At 34.4% G+C, this 16243-nt stretch overlaps 2 protein-coding genes across 8 annotated transcripts in view; both read left to right on the top strand.

The window, feature by feature from the left end:
* On the top strand, positions 1 to 3029 carry LOC145205132 (uncharacterized). The gene is made up of 5 exons (XM_080077785.1): positions 1 to 138; positions 230 to 379; positions 541 to 726; positions 795 to 981; positions 1105 to 3029. The coding sequence occupies exons 2-5, from the start codon at positions 236 to 238 to the stop codon at positions 1560 to 1562; spliced, it is 975 nt and encodes a 324-aa protein (XP_079933911.1). The 5' UTR covers positions 1 to 138; positions 230 to 235; the 3' UTR covers positions 1563 to 3029.
* Positions 3030 to 16243, top strand: part of LOC145205131 (uncharacterized) — a 25219-nt gene continuing 12005 nt past the window's right edge. Inside the window, exons 1-24 of one of the 7 annotated variants that reach the window (XM_080077779.1) lie at positions 3030 to 3195; positions 9566 to 9678; positions 9908 to 9972; positions 10103 to 10213; positions 11323 to 11399; positions 11467 to 11590; positions 11788 to 11956; positions 12026 to 12116; positions 12177 to 12315; positions 12635 to 12697; positions 13204 to 13233; positions 13737 to 13832; positions 13900 to 14037; positions 14099 to 14221; positions 14409 to 14483; positions 14554 to 14664; positions 14734 to 14844; positions 14915 to 15112; positions 15190 to 15369; positions 15429 to 15472; positions 15582 to 15665; positions 15769 to 15807; positions 15881 to 15989; positions 16064 to 16227. In XM_080077779.1, coding sequence (XP_079933905.1) covers positions 3143 to 3195; positions 9566 to 9678; positions 9908 to 9972; positions 10103 to 10213; positions 11323 to 11399; positions 11467 to 11590; positions 11788 to 11956; positions 12026 to 12116; positions 12177 to 12315; positions 12635 to 12697; positions 13204 to 13233; positions 13737 to 13832; positions 13900 to 14037; positions 14099 to 14221; positions 14409 to 14483; positions 14554 to 14664; positions 14734 to 14844; positions 14915 to 15112; positions 15190 to 15369; positions 15429 to 15472; positions 15582 to 15665; positions 15769 to 15807; positions 15881 to 15989; positions 16064 to 16227 — 2507 coding nt within the window. In that variant the 5' untranslated portion in view covers positions 3030 to 3142. Of the gene's footprint in view, positions 3196 to 7653; positions 8000 to 8068; positions 8133 to 9565; positions 9679 to 9907; positions 9973 to 10102; positions 10214 to 11322; positions 11400 to 11466; positions 11591 to 11787; positions 11957 to 12025; positions 12117 to 12176; positions 12316 to 12634; positions 12698 to 13203; positions 13234 to 13718; positions 13833 to 13899; positions 14038 to 14098; positions 14222 to 14408; positions 14484 to 14553; positions 14665 to 14733; positions 14845 to 14914; positions 15113 to 15189; positions 15370 to 15428; positions 15473 to 15581; positions 15666 to 15768; positions 15808 to 15880; positions 15990 to 16063; positions 16228 to 16243 lie in introns of those variants that run through there. The other 6 variants (XM_080077784.1, XM_080077778.1, XM_080077783.1 and 3 more) reach the window with 6 other exon arrangements.

The raw sequence follows: 16243 nt of genomic DNA on the forward strand, positions 1-16243 counted from the left end.
AAAAATCATTGTAGAAAAGGTAAGGCTGTTGAGTGTTGAAGTGCCTTTTCGAACGAGTGGCATATTCAGCTAGATTCTTGTTGAGATTAGCTTCACAGGATTTGTCAAATAGCTGCTGTCCAGCGAATCCAACAAAAAGTAACTATTGCTGGCAGTAAAACTGCGATTTATGTTTAATACATAAATAATCTTACCACTAACTACTTTTGTTTAACTGTTTTGCTCAAAGCGAATCATGAACGAGACAAGGGGCATTTTAACGAACTTGGAAAGTCGTTTTCAAACATTCTCTCAGCAGCAGCTAATATTTGTAACAGCTTTGGATCGATGCCGCAAAATAGCCTTTGAACCTGCAAGACAAATCTCAACGATTGCTCAGGTAATAAGATTTGACAGCAGACCTAATTTCGATTCCAAACGTCCCAGTTGACGAGGATTAAACAAACAGGGATATTTTTTTACATAGTGCACCAAACTGTACTGAAAGTTTGCCTTTGGATCCTTAAATCCGTTAAGCTAAAAATCTGCTGAATGTCCTAGGTTTACCACTACGCGGAGCAAGTTTCGGATAACGCAACAGACAAATGGATCTTTAATATATTTTTGACCTTGGTCAGAGACCTTACTGAATTTCGACGACTGCTCTCCAAGCTTACAAAGCAAAACTGTGACGAAAAATTGAACAAAACCTTCTTCACATGGAAACGAATATTGGAAAGCCGCCAGGTAAAACGAAAGCAATTAAGTTGCCTCCAATTCATTCTGGTATTAGGAAAAGTGTTTTCATCTCATAGGACATATCTCGTCTACGAGCAAGGTTTCCATATAGTCATGTTAATCATCTCAGTTGCGACGAAGCTAAAAATCATTTCGGTGGAATCGTCAGTGTCATACCTGTGGCCATGGAATGTGCGAGGGATGCTGTTGAACGGATTGAAATCATACGCGCCTACAGAAAAACTGACATCAAACCAACAGAAGGTATAGGCTCTAACTAACAAGAATGAAGTAATTGATAGTCAACGATGTTAAAACACCATATTCTTTTTTGATGGATTTTATACAATATTTAATATCTGCGAAAAAATTTTTTGGTCAATTCAGGTTTCACAACCGATGTACGCTGTGCCAACAGAAGTCAACAGAGATCCCAATCTGCTAGGTGTCCCGTTTCTGACATGAAAACTGGAACTAACCGGGATTGCTGCCTTGACCAAAGCACGTCTCCAGACGTATCTTCACCCCTTTCTTCTAATACCGTCTCTGAAGTTTCGTTGCAGTCCGTTAAATCAGCCACATCATTATCTAAGCCCAACGACACCAGCCAAGACAAAAGACCATCTTCAACCTACGTAGAGCAAGCGTCAATGGCGCAAAAGCTATGCAAAAACCACGTCAAATGTCGACCAAAGAGTGGTGTTGCCACACAAACACCGAATTATCTTGCAGCAACACTAAAACCAGCCCTAAATTGGCCACATAAAACTATTTCTGAATCAGAAATGAAGAAAATGTTAAAGCAGAGAAAACATGGCCTAAATCGACCTGAATGGAAACCATAGATGTGTGTTTATCGTTTATTTTTAGCTGTTTTGTATTTATAGTTGTTGAAAAGGTCGAATTTAAAAAAAAACTTTATTATTTACTTTGGGTTTCTAGGCATGTAAATAAATGTTGCCCAAAAGGAAAGTTCATTTGGAAATCAAGATTCACCTTTCTGCAGCTTATTTTTTCTACATTAAACTATTCAGCAGATAAATTCATCCGAAGTTTTGAGATAAGCAAACGAAAGAGGAATAGTTTAAACCACGTACGCAGAGAAAATCGCTAAGCCTTTGGATTCGAAATCATCTAGCAGCCTTGCTTTTTTAAAAAGAAATCCGAACCGCCGCAAAAATAGTGAAAAGTGGACCAACAAAACAGTTTAATCGGAATCGCACTTTACTCTCTTTTGAATGGCAACTCATTTTACAAAGGAAATACTCCTTTTTTCAGTAGTTTTTCTCTGTATGAAATAAAGTGTGGTATTTTTTTATTCTGAGAAAATGGCGAACGAAATCGTTCAAAACTTTTATCGGTTACGTTTTTGTATGTATATTATTGTGTTGGCGTAAAATAATTTAAATTGCACTTTTGTCATCACGCATTACCTTTAGGTATGCTTTTGTGTTGGGGTGTGTGGGTGAGTGTATGTTTGAAGAATTTGGTCGTTATCTATGTGTAGTTTGTCACTGCAAGCTGACATAAATTAACCCTATGTGACTTTATTCGTACCGGAAAGATTCTAATATTATTTATCAATGATTGTTTTGCATGTGTAATGTGTTATTGTGTTACAAGAAGCAATAATAGGCCTACCATAATTTCCATCCCCCAAAAGGAGGACACATTGTTGAAAAGAACATGGAAAAACAATTTAAGGCCCCAAAAAAATAAAAGCTTCAGAAATTAAATTATATACAATATAGTTTGGATAAAGTTTGACGTTTATCACACCACAACATTAAAATAAGCTTGTATTTTTAAAAAGGAAAACCTGTATTCTTTAAAAAATAAGCTGGAGATCTATATTTTGCTGTTTTGAATAGCACAATTGTCACATATGTATTTGATAAATCAGAAATTCCTTTAAAAGGAGGACATTTGGGCATTTTTCTTGTTCTCGGAGGACAACTTGTTTTTTGTTAAAAAGGAGGATATGTCCTCCAAAAAGAGGACGTATGGCAGGCCTAAGCAATAAGCATAACATAGTCAAACACACATTTGCATTGAAGTTGGTCTGCAACGATATACGATAGTGTGTTTACCAGTGAATTAAGAGAAAGTGACTAGTTTGCATTTTTAATGCAGTTTTAATGCCTCTTGCTAGCGTTAAGAACAAAATAAGTTTGCCAAAAGGGTTTGTTATGTTCACTGTGTGCCAATTGATATAGATTTGCGTGAATGGGAATTAAATATTCAGGTGCACAGTATATTACATTTTACCTTGCAGTCTTAACATTTTGTTTCTGTTTTGTTTCAGTATGTAGGTCTAATATTTGCTGCTAACTTTAAAGCCATTTTTGTGCAAATACAATCATATGTGAACAATCATCTGTCAACAGCATTTGATGCAACTTCTTGCCTCCACAAATATACACAAATGGATTCCATAATTGGGGAAGATCCCACTCTTCCTCTCAACTTTGACATGAGGTAATATTCATAGTGATTATTAGAAATGTTGGGAATTGTTACTTTTTGTTTGTTGAAAAAAGATTTACGAAATCTTGGGGCAGTGGTTCTTAACCTTTTTGGTGAGGTTTCCCACTAAAGTCAACCACCAACTTCGAATTCCCCCCCTGCTATTTTTATAATGATGTTTTGTGCCCTCCGCTAACAAAAAAAATATTCTTTAATGAAATAATTTTGTGAAGTGATTTGGTCTGGAACTCCAAAGGTATACTGCAATCTTATTTAGTTTAAATAGTGCTTCTGTGAGAGATTACATTTTTGGAATTTTGAAGAGTGTCCTCTACTTGCAATAGTAATTTATTGCATCACAATCAATAAAGGAAAGGCTTTTATTCGCGCACAATAGCAAAGTCATTGATACTTTTTGTCTTGTCTGTGATGTAACAAACGGCCTTTGGATTAATATGTGTCTTGTAAGCCCTGCTGAAATCTTACATCTTTTTGCGGAAAAATATTAGTAAAGTAACTTTCAACGATTAATTCAAAGCCGGGTTCGACCCTCGGGCCCGAGTTTGGTTACCTGTCTTAGATAATTTCCCTCTGAAAACATTAAATTTCCCACCGGTTAAGAACCACTGTCTTGTTCCCACTAGTGGGAAATTTTCCACCGGTTAAGAACCATTGTCTTGGGGTATGGGACATGTTTTGCAATACTGTCACGGTTTGCCTGCCTTGCATACACGTGAGGGTTCGGACACTTCAATTTTTACCTTGCTCTGTATTTATATTTATAATCAGGCCACACGCTGTTACAACACATGGTGTTTTCATCAACTCAATAATAGAATGAATGTCCCGTATGTAAACAACATCACACCACATATCGACACAATCAGCTATGTGACGTAACATAAGTATGACATGCAACGAAATGAACAAGGAAAAAGGCAAAGTATCAGTGTAGGGCATCGTTAAATATGTGACAAATACACTCAAAAAATATGTTCAATAAATTATCAAAATTTAACAAGCTTGTGATGCACATGTGCCCTGCAAAATATAACAGCTTGTAACCTTTGACCTCCATTTTCCGTTGGTTAACCCACAGAGTATTTTTTCTTTATTTAGAGTGGCAAGGTTTGGTTAACCAGTCAATGAATAAATTGCTTTATTGATACATGTATGTTTGTTGTCCTGTTGTAACATATCTTCTAATCTTAAAATTGTCAGTTCATATGACATGTTTGTGGTAAAGATGATGCATTACAAACTGATCTGGTCATGCCACCAGTTGTCTAGCCTGACAATTTTGTTTAACTGTGGCGATTCACAATTTGCACAACATCTACATCTATGATGTAATGGCAACAGTTAGCTGTGCCACAAGGTTAAGCTGTGCTATTTTGTGTGGTCAAGTTCAACTTTAAATGTTGACAAAAAATATCATGCATAAACATGTGTGGAGTCTTTATCTCCAAAAACAGATACTTACAGTACAAAAAAGAAGGCATTTTAATGTCACAAGAAGTACCAGCTACTTTTACCTAATGGGAACCAAGGTACTTTTACCTAAAACTAAACTCAGAGCCAGTGGCTTCTTTCTATCAAAGATGTAGATAGTAAACTTGTGAAACTTTAAGTAATGTGTTATGTCGCATAGCACACAGCCTTATTTAGCATGAGAATGCCTAAAACACTTGTCTATAAATTGGTGTCACTATATATGTTGGTGCCTCCCTTAGGAGGCCATGGAGCACCCGCTTGAGAAATCCTGCTTTCGGCAATAAAATATTTGGTAAGATGCTTGTGGTGTAAATACTAGTGGAGCAAAATTAAGTTAAAAAAACAACTTTTAAGTGCATTGATAAATGCATTTAAAATCAGAGTCAGATTGTATTGAGACTTACAATATTTTGTTCTTAGAAGTAAAGTGATACTTGATTAAAGTTAACTTATTATTAGAGCGATTATTTTTTGACTTTAAAAAAAAAGTAACAAGAGTTAACATGAAGAGTTTATTGCGCTGACAATACAAAAGTGATTATCCGCCAAGGACGCTGAAGTCAAAAGTGCTGACTGCACTAAATGTAATGTATTAAACTGTTTTCGCATTTAAACAATGTCAAATCTAAACTGAACTGTTTAAAATTAAATCGTTTAATGCTGAATTGTTTATGACGTACCAAACACGTAATTGTTTGTCACAAATATTCGAGGATGTAAATCGTAACGTTGGGCAACTTTAAAGGTTAACCATCGTTTCAAAAAGGCGTTCAGTCCTTGTAAAAAAAATTAAGCAACCAATGTATTTTGATTACCTGACAGTCGCGTTTATCTTGCAACAGCAGTTTTTGCTAGATAGTGAAGCCAAGACCCATAATTGTAAATTTTGACGATTTCGCTATAAAATCAATAGTTGTTTTTCTTTTTTTTATGTATTGGACAACTGGTAAAAAAAGATTTCGCTCGCCTTTGCGGCATGCCAAAGTTGCGAGTTATGTGGAGGTCTTATACTTTCTGGTTTGAACCTGCTTGCAATTCTGGACAAAGCACTCTGCCGCTTAACGCGTCGTTTTGAACTAGAAAACGAAATTGGCAACGAACCACTTGCCTTTTGAAGTTAAATTAAGTATTTCGCGTCAGGCGTATTGGGATGTAAACGCGTTGATTTTTTTCAGCAAACATCAGAACAGAGCGACTTCAAAGGTGCATTGGGGTAATTATATTCAGGTCTCAAAACGCCATGACGATTAAACAGCAAATTCAGGTTTAAGTGTAAAAAAGTTCCTCATTTTGCGGCCCGCTGAGAAAATTTATCGGTAAACATTTTGTGTTGTGTTAAAGCAATGTCGTTTAAACTTCTTACTCAAAGAAACGCGAATGATCAGGGCGGTAACTATGGATTATGTTTTTGAATTTATAAATAATGCAACATCACAAGCTTTGTGCGTCCATGATAGAAAAACAGTTTTTCCCAACCCCAAATCTCTGTTATGAATACCCAAATCGTATTATATAACGTCAGTCTCGCATCAGGGAATTTCCCAAATAATTGTTGGACCCCCCCATCCATTTTTTTCTAGATCAGCCCCTGGTGTGATGCTCAACACACCTCAAAACGTGTAAAATTTTTGGAAGGTCCTAAGTCATTTTACGGCAGCTGTAGTTTAAGTGCAGCTCTTGCTTCGGTTTTGCTTTAGATACTTCATAAATCTTTCCTTAGACAAATGTATTGAACAATTTTTGTTGTGTTCAGATTTTTGCCCTTCTGCTATATTTGTGCACATTCTTTGTTGTAGTTAGATTAGCCTACAGCTATATTTTACTTTTTTGTTCAATAATGCGTAATTTAACTACTTGAGTTCTTCATGCGTCAAAATTTTGTCAATTTTTTTTTTAAAGTCAACATTTTTAATTTGTAAGTCAAAAATTTTCGCTTTTTTGGTCAAAAAATAATCGCCCTACTAATTATCGATTCTATTCAACATTGTGGTCTCGGATACGTCAAGCACAGTGTGAACTTCACTACATCTTTACCAGACAAAAATGCCACTTCAGCGCTTTCACTGCGCAACTGCCATCAACTCTATACATAGAGAATAAACGTCGCAATCTGCCTTTGACATTAAACCATCGTGTTTTCTTAATCTCCAGCTACGCAATTTGTCTCGGGAATTTTAATTGAAACAAAATCAGGTTATTCAATGTTAAAAGCACGCTAAAGTCCGTCTAAAATTTGATAAATAAAATCTTTGAGCGAACATACGTACTGTGACAAAAACATATGGCACCACCGGGAAGATGAACTCCTCGCGGCATAACAAACCCAAAGTAAGTGTAATGCCAAAGCTGACGAAGTGTGACCAGCTGACTAAACGACCTTTGCGTCTCTGGAGAGCTTCATTGTTCGATGCGCAGGGCTTGAAAAATCGTGTGAAGATTTGTGAGCTTATTTATGACTAAAATTGGAAGTCGGCATTGTGTCCTGTAACACGGTTATAGAAGGGTTGCTAATTCGACTCGTAAGATTGGCTGAATCGCGTCAGCGCTTCGTAATGCGGGGCGAGGATACTCGAGGGAAAAGCTGACTAAGGACATCGACGTTCATTAAGCAGTGACATTGATGGCTTGCAACGGGTGTGTTAAGCGACAACCGCATTCACCTTTAGTTCGACTTGCCCCTGTTGGTTTCCTATGAACGGTTTGCTACGCTGATATAACAGACATAGAGCTGCAGGAAACTACTTGTGTTAGTGCAGATTAACAATAGTGACACGTGTTTTTCGCAGTTAGGGTTTACAAAATTTATTGTGTGAACAGCAAAGACAGTGACAACAGCAACTCACGTAAATCTAGATAACATTGCCGGCGGCAGTTTGACTAATGACGGTTTGACAGTGTGATAAACGTCTAGGGTCGGTTTGTGTTCGTTTCCTTTTGTGTCGTAATTGCGGAGTGTCATTGGACGAAGGGGGTACATTCGTCACCATAATACCGATGAGTTTTTACACTCTCTAATCTGTATTAACAGGATATTTTAAAACTGAAGTTCATTTATGCTCGCGACATCCAGCTGATATTCCCTGAGTCGTTGATTGCATCTGTTTAGTTTTCCGATTCATCAGTTTGTTGCGTTGTTGAACGCACGGTTCACACTTACGTGTTGAATTTGCCTTAATACCAATGAAGTTTCTGAGCAAAATGAAACGGCATCGGCTGAAACTGTAATATCAAAACTTTCTGCTGTGGATTTTATCTGGATTAGGATTATTTTTTTACCAGTGATGTTTCCTTTTTTGAAATCTTGGACTGAGGCAAAGAACAGGTAAATAACTTGTCTGTCAAGTGTGAATCATGTGTGATGTTTCAAATGGGAAAATTAGTGCAATTATTTGGATAGTGGGTAATTAATCGGTGATGGCTACCACCTAGTCTGGTCAGTTTATGTTTTGAGCAGTGTAAGTTGTTACCTTTTAAAAGTTATTAAGTTTTGATAGTTGTTATGCTCTGTGTTGCTTTTACCTTACATTATTTGTAACTATTGCAGTAAATTATTTATCACTTTATTATTAAACATGCCCCCATGAAATTATATTGCAGTGTTGAAATGAATTTTTCATTTTTAATCTAATTCGAATAAAAATGCATAGGATTTGATTTAAATTAATGTTAAGGCATGACTTCAAAGATTATGATATCTTCTAGGTTGTATTGAAGTATGACTAATTCCTGTTCAACCCTCTTTAATTCTATTAAAGATTACTATAACAAATATCCTTAATACTATTATACTTCAAAGGAGCTTGTGCAGTGCAGACTGCAATGTCATAAATTAGTCATTCTGTGCTCCCACATTTTAGTGGTCTGTCTGCTCTATTTTGATGCACCAGCGATAATTTTGTGCAGTATATACTTAACAGTTGGTTGCAAATAGCTTTGTGCTTATTGTGATTATGTTAGCAAATGTCTTTAGGCAGTCTTCGAATGGCACAGTTGGACTTGGACAACAGACTGGTTAATTCACAAACCCCTTGTGTATGTCTTTCAAGTTTATTGGGATAGTTTCAATACAGTATCAGAATGTTATGATCCATATATTCAATAGTTGTTGACTGAGTCATTGATGTATACTAACTGCTTCAAATTAGTGTCACCCAATATTAGGTCAACTTGTTAAACACTGTTCTTGACATAATTTTAGCATAGCATATGAATATAATATATGTATCCACTAAGTTTATTGTCTTGTATCAACTTATTCTATGTGTGTAACTACATACATTGACATTCTAATTTTATTTTAGCACATATATCCTTGATTAAACACAAAACTGAGCTTTAAAGACATTTTTTGGGGGCACAAAAATGTACTGTTTTTAAACTTTGCACAATTCAAGACTTCTGTATAGTGTATTATACAGGTTTTGTTCAAATCTTATTATGCACCTTATTTTAAAGGGGTCTATATGTACTCTATGTCCACTGAAATTAAAGACATTTTTGTAGGATTCCAACATTGTGCTTGTAAAAGGCATAAATAAAATATATATATTGTATGTAAGATTGGAAGTGCATTCTTAAATAACACTTAATTTTGTTAACAAGTACTTGACAACATTTGAGGTGAACAATTCAACCATGAATTGCCCCTTGACTGATAAGTGTTGTATTTTATAAATGTTTGTCACAGACTTTTGAATCCTATATTTTGTGTTTTTGTTGTTCAGGATTGTATCATAATAATTGTTTGCTGCTGAAAGTTTATGTTTTTAGCTTCATAAGTTTGCCTATGTATGTAAAATTTTAGATAAATTACGGACTAATGACATCCATAACTACAATTTGTATTCACTATGGTTGAATTGTATAAATAACAATTTTGTATCTTTAGCATGAATATGTCTCAATACCCCAACACATCTGGGTTTGCCACTCCAGTCAAGGCAAGCAGAGAAGCAAATGTTGATACACCCAACAGTGACCCTGGTGTCATCTATCCTGCAGGTACATTATTATTGTTAAAAGTTGGTTTACCAGACAAAATTGTATTTAAAATCTGTTAATACAGGACTTAAAAAAGTATTGATAAACTAACCTTCACAATAGTTTCGCTACTGTCAAAACCTCTTTAAAAAAAATGCAACGAAGACTAAGAACCTAATAAGTTTTTCTTCGATCCATAAATTAGTGTTTGTTACTAAATTGTTCAACGTAAGAAATTGTTGTTTTATAGTCCTAAAAGTTGTTGGAGAAAGACTTTCCCCTGTTACCAACCACAACATGAAAGACTACAGCACAGTAAGTTGTACTTAATGTTATAGTTTGTCATGATTAATGAAACATGTTGGCTTGGAAATTTGTTATCAGGCATTGCCTAGCTCACCCTAAAGTAGCACCGTAAACAAAATCAACATAAATCACTTTTCAGCAAATATCTGACCTGAAAAAAGAAAACTTCAGTTTAAAGCTTCGGATATTTTACATGGAGGAACGAATGCAGGAACAGTTTGATGGTGACCATGAACAACTATTAAAAACAGTAAGCAGTGTGTTTATCCAATAAAAATAGTACAGTTTTAAAGCAACTTATTATTTTTGATCCTAATTTACAGAAAGGCTCATTGTTTTTCACTCTTATTAATATTTATTTGTTTGTAGCCATTTGCCATTTTTAATCAAGATTCTTATAATGTTAGTTCAAATTGTGTGAACATTTTTACCCCCATTTAACTGTTATTGTCCAGAAATGAGTAAATTTTGTAAAAAGCAATGGCTGGATTTGGTGATGACAACATTTTTTTAAAATCATCAAATTTTGATAAAAGTTTGTTTTCATGCAGGATATAAGTTTTTAGGGATGTCATGTGGACTTTAGAGTAAACGGAATGGTTTTGTAGGGAAAACCACTCTGAAGTGTTTATTGTGTCGTAATTGCACTTCCCCTAAGTTTTTAGGCATATATATTTGTTTTTTGATTTTAAAAGAGATTTTTTTGGTCAAGAATTGTCAAATATTTATCCAGCCATAATTGTGTAACCACCACTGCTGACATTTATGGCCATTTCATTGTTTTCCACTCTATTTACTAAAGGCAAATATTGTGTGGCTGAAGAACACATCGTCTATCATGTCTTATAAAGCCACTGGCACCACTGAATGGGCAAGTTTAGACTTAACTGCTATAAGCTTTGCGACTCATCCAAAACAAATGAATTACAAACAGACTTACTCTCATAATGTCCTTCTTACTGTTCCAAATTTATTTGCCCTTTCTCGCTCCCACAATTTGCTGTTAGGTGCTTTGATGCGTAGTTCTGCCAAGTAGGTTGGCAGTCAAGATTGTAGTTAAGCGACTTTCTATCATTTTCTTGTCTTCTATTAGTTTATTGCGTTTTCAGATAATTTTTGAATACAATATAGGAACTGTGCTGATTAGCCTGAAAAACATTAGTGTTTTTCATATTTGTTTCAATGGCTTTACATAGACTTCATATTGGCAAAATTACACAGGTGCTTTTTAGAAGTTTTTGCTAATTAGTGCATTGTTAATCTTTTTTATTATATATTTATATTGTGCTCTTGTTGTAAAATATCTGTTTTTAATGGTAACCTGTTTCTGTGTGTTAACAATTTTCGCTTTTTCTGCAGAATATTGAATTGAAGGTTGAATGTGACAGTCTCAAAAAGGATCTGCAGGATAAAAATGGCCTTCTTATTAAAGCATCGTATGTTATGCTATTCTGTTATGTGTTCAAAATGTACCAAATATTTATCACTACACAAAATATTTAGGAATGCAGTTGCATGCATGGAATCAGCTGGACCAGCTGAAATGCAAAGGGCTCGAAATGAGGCAGAACAAGAAGTAATACAACTCCGTGAAATGATGAATGATAAAGTACAGTATGCTGAAAAGGTATTATTTTTTTCCAAGAGCTAAAATAAACACTTGTCTGGGCAAAATATTTAACAATAAAGAATGAGTTCCAGGCTTGACTTGCAATTATTTTTCGTGTGTTGCAACAATCATTCGTGCCGCTACAAGTGTTGCTTGCAAGTTTATCAGCTACATTACTTGTTAATTGTTTGTTGCTTGTTGCTTGGAAACTTCAGGAATTCCGGGCAGCCAAGCAAGATGCTGAGGAATGTTTACAACAGGCCCTGGAAATGAAAAAGCAACTGGAGGAAATAAAAGAGGAACGTCAAAATCTTCTTGATGAGCTTGAGCAAGAAAAAAATGAGACTCAAAAACTACGAGATGAATTGGCTGACAAAGCACGAGGTAATGTAAAATCTCTTCTGGATCCAGTGTAAATAGTGTAACAAAATGATAAATGACTTTTTGTCGCAGTTGGTAAAAGTTTGAATGAGGATGAGAAAAAGATAAAAGAAATGTCAGAACAAATGCAGTTTTTAAATGATGAACTGACGACCAAGGACAGGTAAACTAACTTTTAATAATGAAAAAATCACATCTAAGTATTTACAAATATTTTTTGCAGCACAATAGTACAATTGAAAAACAGTCTAAGCTCAAAACAAACCCTCATAGAACTTATGAATGAAGAAAAAGAAACTATTTACAATCAGGAGGTTGTGCCGTTACAAAAAGAAACTGAGAACCTTCGAAAGGCATTAAAGGTACAAAAATTGCCTTAAAGCATCAAATTTTAAGCCAGATTGTGTGGTAACAGTAAATAACCTGGGAATGTGTGATTCTTCTGTTGAACAAAAACAGTGTTTTAGTGTATTCTATGTTTAAATTTTGATGTTATTCTGTCAGTAAAAATGTATGTAATATGCAAAGGAAATTATAATGCAATAAAAGTGTTTAAAATTTTATCTGCTGTGAAAAATGTACATGTGGAAAATAACATTTATTAAGCCAAAATATATTACAGTGAAATGGCAGGGAAAGTCATCTTCTAAATTTTATTATGTGATGAATGTTTGTGTTTAGGAAACTGAAGAAAAACTTAAACAGAGCCAGAGGCATGAAGATGTGACACAAACAGCATACCAGGTATGTTAGTATTTGAATGTCCTCCACATACTTAGAACAAAAGAGAAAACTATATGAGCACTTCTGGGTTTCAGCTTTGCCATAAAAAAGACTCGCTTGTTTTGTCCAGTTTTGTCTGTCTTTTGTTTGTGTTTATGTAGGCTACCTCTTCACTACACATATATAACTACCAAGCATATCACAACATGTAACTGCCACACTTTTGTGCCCTGAGACAATGCTAGATGTGAGCAGTGTAACTGAAACCTAACAAATATTTTTCAAAAAACAACAACTAACAGAAACATATGAAGCGCTAGTATTTAAACACACATAACCTAGGATAATTATTGTTTTAAAATAAAATGTATTTAAACAACATTAACTTGAGCAAAATTTGGGTACAAAAGACAGAAGTGTTGGTGCAAAACTAAATGAATCTGTGAAAGTCCTGTCCCATCATGTGTTGTATTCTTGTGTTTTCTGCATTGGTGTTTAGTAGAATTTTGTCAATTGTGAATCATTAGGATATGCTGATGTTACAAGATGAATACCAGGTAAATTGGCTGGCATCATGAATGGATTGTTTCAGATTTTCAGTGCCAAGCATGATAAAAATTGTCTCTTGTTTCAGGTGTTCTTCAAAAATTACATAGCTTACTTTTGTGATTTGGAGTATCCAAATCCTAGTAAATTATGCTATTGTTTTGTAATTTTGTGTACATTTCTGCATCATGAAGATATTCTTTTTTGATACTCTTATCGTGTGTTTTTCATGATTTTATATTTCTTTTGGGATTCTGAAAAAGAGCAAATGCTTCCTAATCATTGCTGCAAATGCAACATTCTGTAAAGAGGAAATGCATTTTAAACTTGTTTTTACTTTTTTACTTGTTCTTTTATGTTTGGGTTCTGTATTTAAAGCATGTCATGTGTGTTTTACATCGCTGGGATTATATGTTTGACATGTTTTGTGTGATGTGCATGCTTGATTCATGCAATTTAACGAACATATTATTATCTGTAAAACATATCACTTTAGTCTACATACTTTGCACAGGAACATATTACGGAGCAGCAACAAAAACTTGATGAATATGAATTGGCTACAAGACAAATTACAGAAGAGCTGGAGAAAAGGGAGACAGAAGTGAAGGTAAGTAATATTGTTTTCCTGAAGATAAAAAAATCCTGTATTCAGTAACAAAACAAAATCTATGCAGGATTTAAAGGATGCTCTTAAAGACTCAGATGAAGCAAATGATCAACTCAAATCTGAACTTGAACAGCAGTTAAAAAATCTGGAAGGTGTTGAAGGTCAAATGAAAAAAGACATGAACAAACGGGACCGAGCCATAACTGTATGTTAAAATATTTATATCTGGCAAAAAAACGAAAAACTAAACCATTTACATCTTTCAGGGTCTAACCCAAATGTTGAAAAAGAAAGATGAAGAAATCCAACGGTTGATTGAAGAATTAAAAACCTATGAGTTGAAAGAAGAAGAATTTCTGTCAAATATGGAAAAGCTTGAAAGACAAAAGGTTGTAAATAAATAACTGTGACCCATTTTCCTTTCTGTGATCAATTGCAATCTAGAATGTTTATGACAGTTATTTGTTTTGTATGTGGCATTTCTTGAATTTTTGTTGAAACTACTTTTTTTCTGTTTGTGGTGTCTATTTAAAAATTTTGTACTTTTTTACTTATTTTGTGTTTGTGGTGCTTCAGCCACAGTCATCAAGTAGGGATTCCTTGATTGCTGCCTTGAGAAGTCAACTTCAAGACAGTGATGGTGCTCTGCAGGTGTTTACTTTGTTTTTCTGTTCAAATATCTTTTATATTTGCTCTCTTTTTTACCTTGTGTCCTTTGTAGGATGCATTGGATGGTAAGCTACATTCAGAAGATGAACATCAGAAATTTAAGCGGGAGACAAACATTCAAGTACGAGAAAAAGACCGGCTTATAGAAAGCTTACAACAGCAGGTAAAAAACATTTTTAAGTTGTATTATTTGAGAACTTTGTCCAAAAAAAAATTATATTATTTCTTTTAGTTGGAAGAGTACAATGAATCTCTTGCACACTTGGACACTCAAATTAAAGAAAGAGATGCTGCAATGGAGTCAATGAAAAATGATTATAAGTCATTAGTTCGTCAACTGAAGGTGAATTAAAGTTGTTTGTGATTAAACTTTTGTTGTTCCCAGTTTAATTTGTTTAAAAAAATGTTTGTAGGCAAAAGAAGAGGAATATTTAAAAACCTTAAATGAACGTGATGAACTGCAACAGTTAATTGATGAAGAAAAGCGAAAGTTTGCTGAATTAGCGCAACGTACTTTGCGCCGCCGCTCTAGCAGTGAATTTGGTTCCCTTACAAGCCTTTGTGAGAATGATTATGAATCTAAAATCAAAACTTTAGAGCAACAGCTACAAGTAAGTGGGCTTAATGTCAACAGACAATGATTTGTCATTTTTTTTTACTTTTTGCTAACTACATGGCAACTTTTCAGAATGCAAATGAAGAAAAAGATAAAGCGTTACTTGATATAAATGAACTTCGAGACGAACTTGAAAGGGCATTGCAAACTGGAGAAAAAAAAGCAGAAATAAGTAGTCAGAAACTTGCACATCAAGATGTTCGAATTCATCAAGTTGAAGAGCTTTTAAAAAGAAAGGAACAAGAAATGAATGTAAGATATTTGATTTAAGTAATTCGTAAGTGATCAATAAAATTACTCTCTTTTTGCAGAATTTGGAAACAAAGCTCAGATTAGAACTTGACAAATTAGCCAGGTTGGTAATTTTGAATTCAATACTTTTTCTACACATTTGGCAGGGATGTACATAACTTACTAACTAAGGTGCAAGTAGTGATTATAAAACTACAAACTTTTTAAAACAGAATAAACAAGGATCTTCAGGACAAGTTGAGAAACCAGCAAACGAAGAGATTCTTCAACAATACACAGAATGAACAACCAGAAAAGTAAGTCTGAATTCTTGTTATTACTACCTCTTTGCATGTTTGTTTTTTACTTGCACTCAAAATTTCTTTCACTGCACATTTTCTTTTACTCTCATTCTTTAAGGCCCATTCTTCTTTCTTCCTGCAGTGTTTTAACTTTTTGGTAAGTTTTTTTTTTTATTGATTTGAAGGAAGTGTTAAGCTTGAAATGATAACTGATAGATTTTTTGTTTTAGTTCAAGTGGAGAAGAAGAACCAAACATTGCCCATGAAAACATTTCAGATCTACAACAACAAATTCACAAACTTTTGAAAAAAATTGCTACAAAAGATAAAATTATCCAGGTACGATCTCTTGCAATCTTTTACACATTGATACTACTATGATCAAACAATTAAAAACTTAAAACTTTTACCAGGATTTACGCACAAAGAAGAGACAGCATAAATACCACACAAGTTTCCATGAAGATATTCCTTCAGAAAGTTCATCATCCAGTAATGAATTTGAGGATGAATATGGGTTTGAATATCACTCATCATACCATTATAAACCTTCAAAAAGTAGAAAGAGGCGGTCAAGGTAAGTGAAAATACTT

Source organism: Phallusia mammillata, chromosome 8 (assembly GCF_965637545.1).
Source record: "Phallusia mammillata chromosome 8, kaPhaMamm4.hap1.1, whole genome shotgun sequence".
Taxonomy (NCBI): Eukaryota; Metazoa; Chordata; class Ascidiacea; order Phlebobranchia; family Ascidiidae; genus Phallusia; species Phallusia mammillata.

Bases quoted from the DNA above. Each gene is read 5' to 3' on its own strand.
- LOC145205132 (XM_080077785.1), top strand. From the start codon at position 236: ATGAACGAGACAAGGGGCATTTTAACGAACTTGGAAAGTCGTTTTCAA. The intron at 380-540 runs GTAATAAGATTT...TGAATGTCCTAG, and splicing joins AAATCTCAACGATTGCTCAG to GTTTACCACTACGCGGAGCA. The intron at 982-1,104 runs GTATAGGCTCTA...TGGTCAATTCAG, and splicing joins TGACATCAAACCAACAGAAG to GTTTCACAACCGATGTACGC.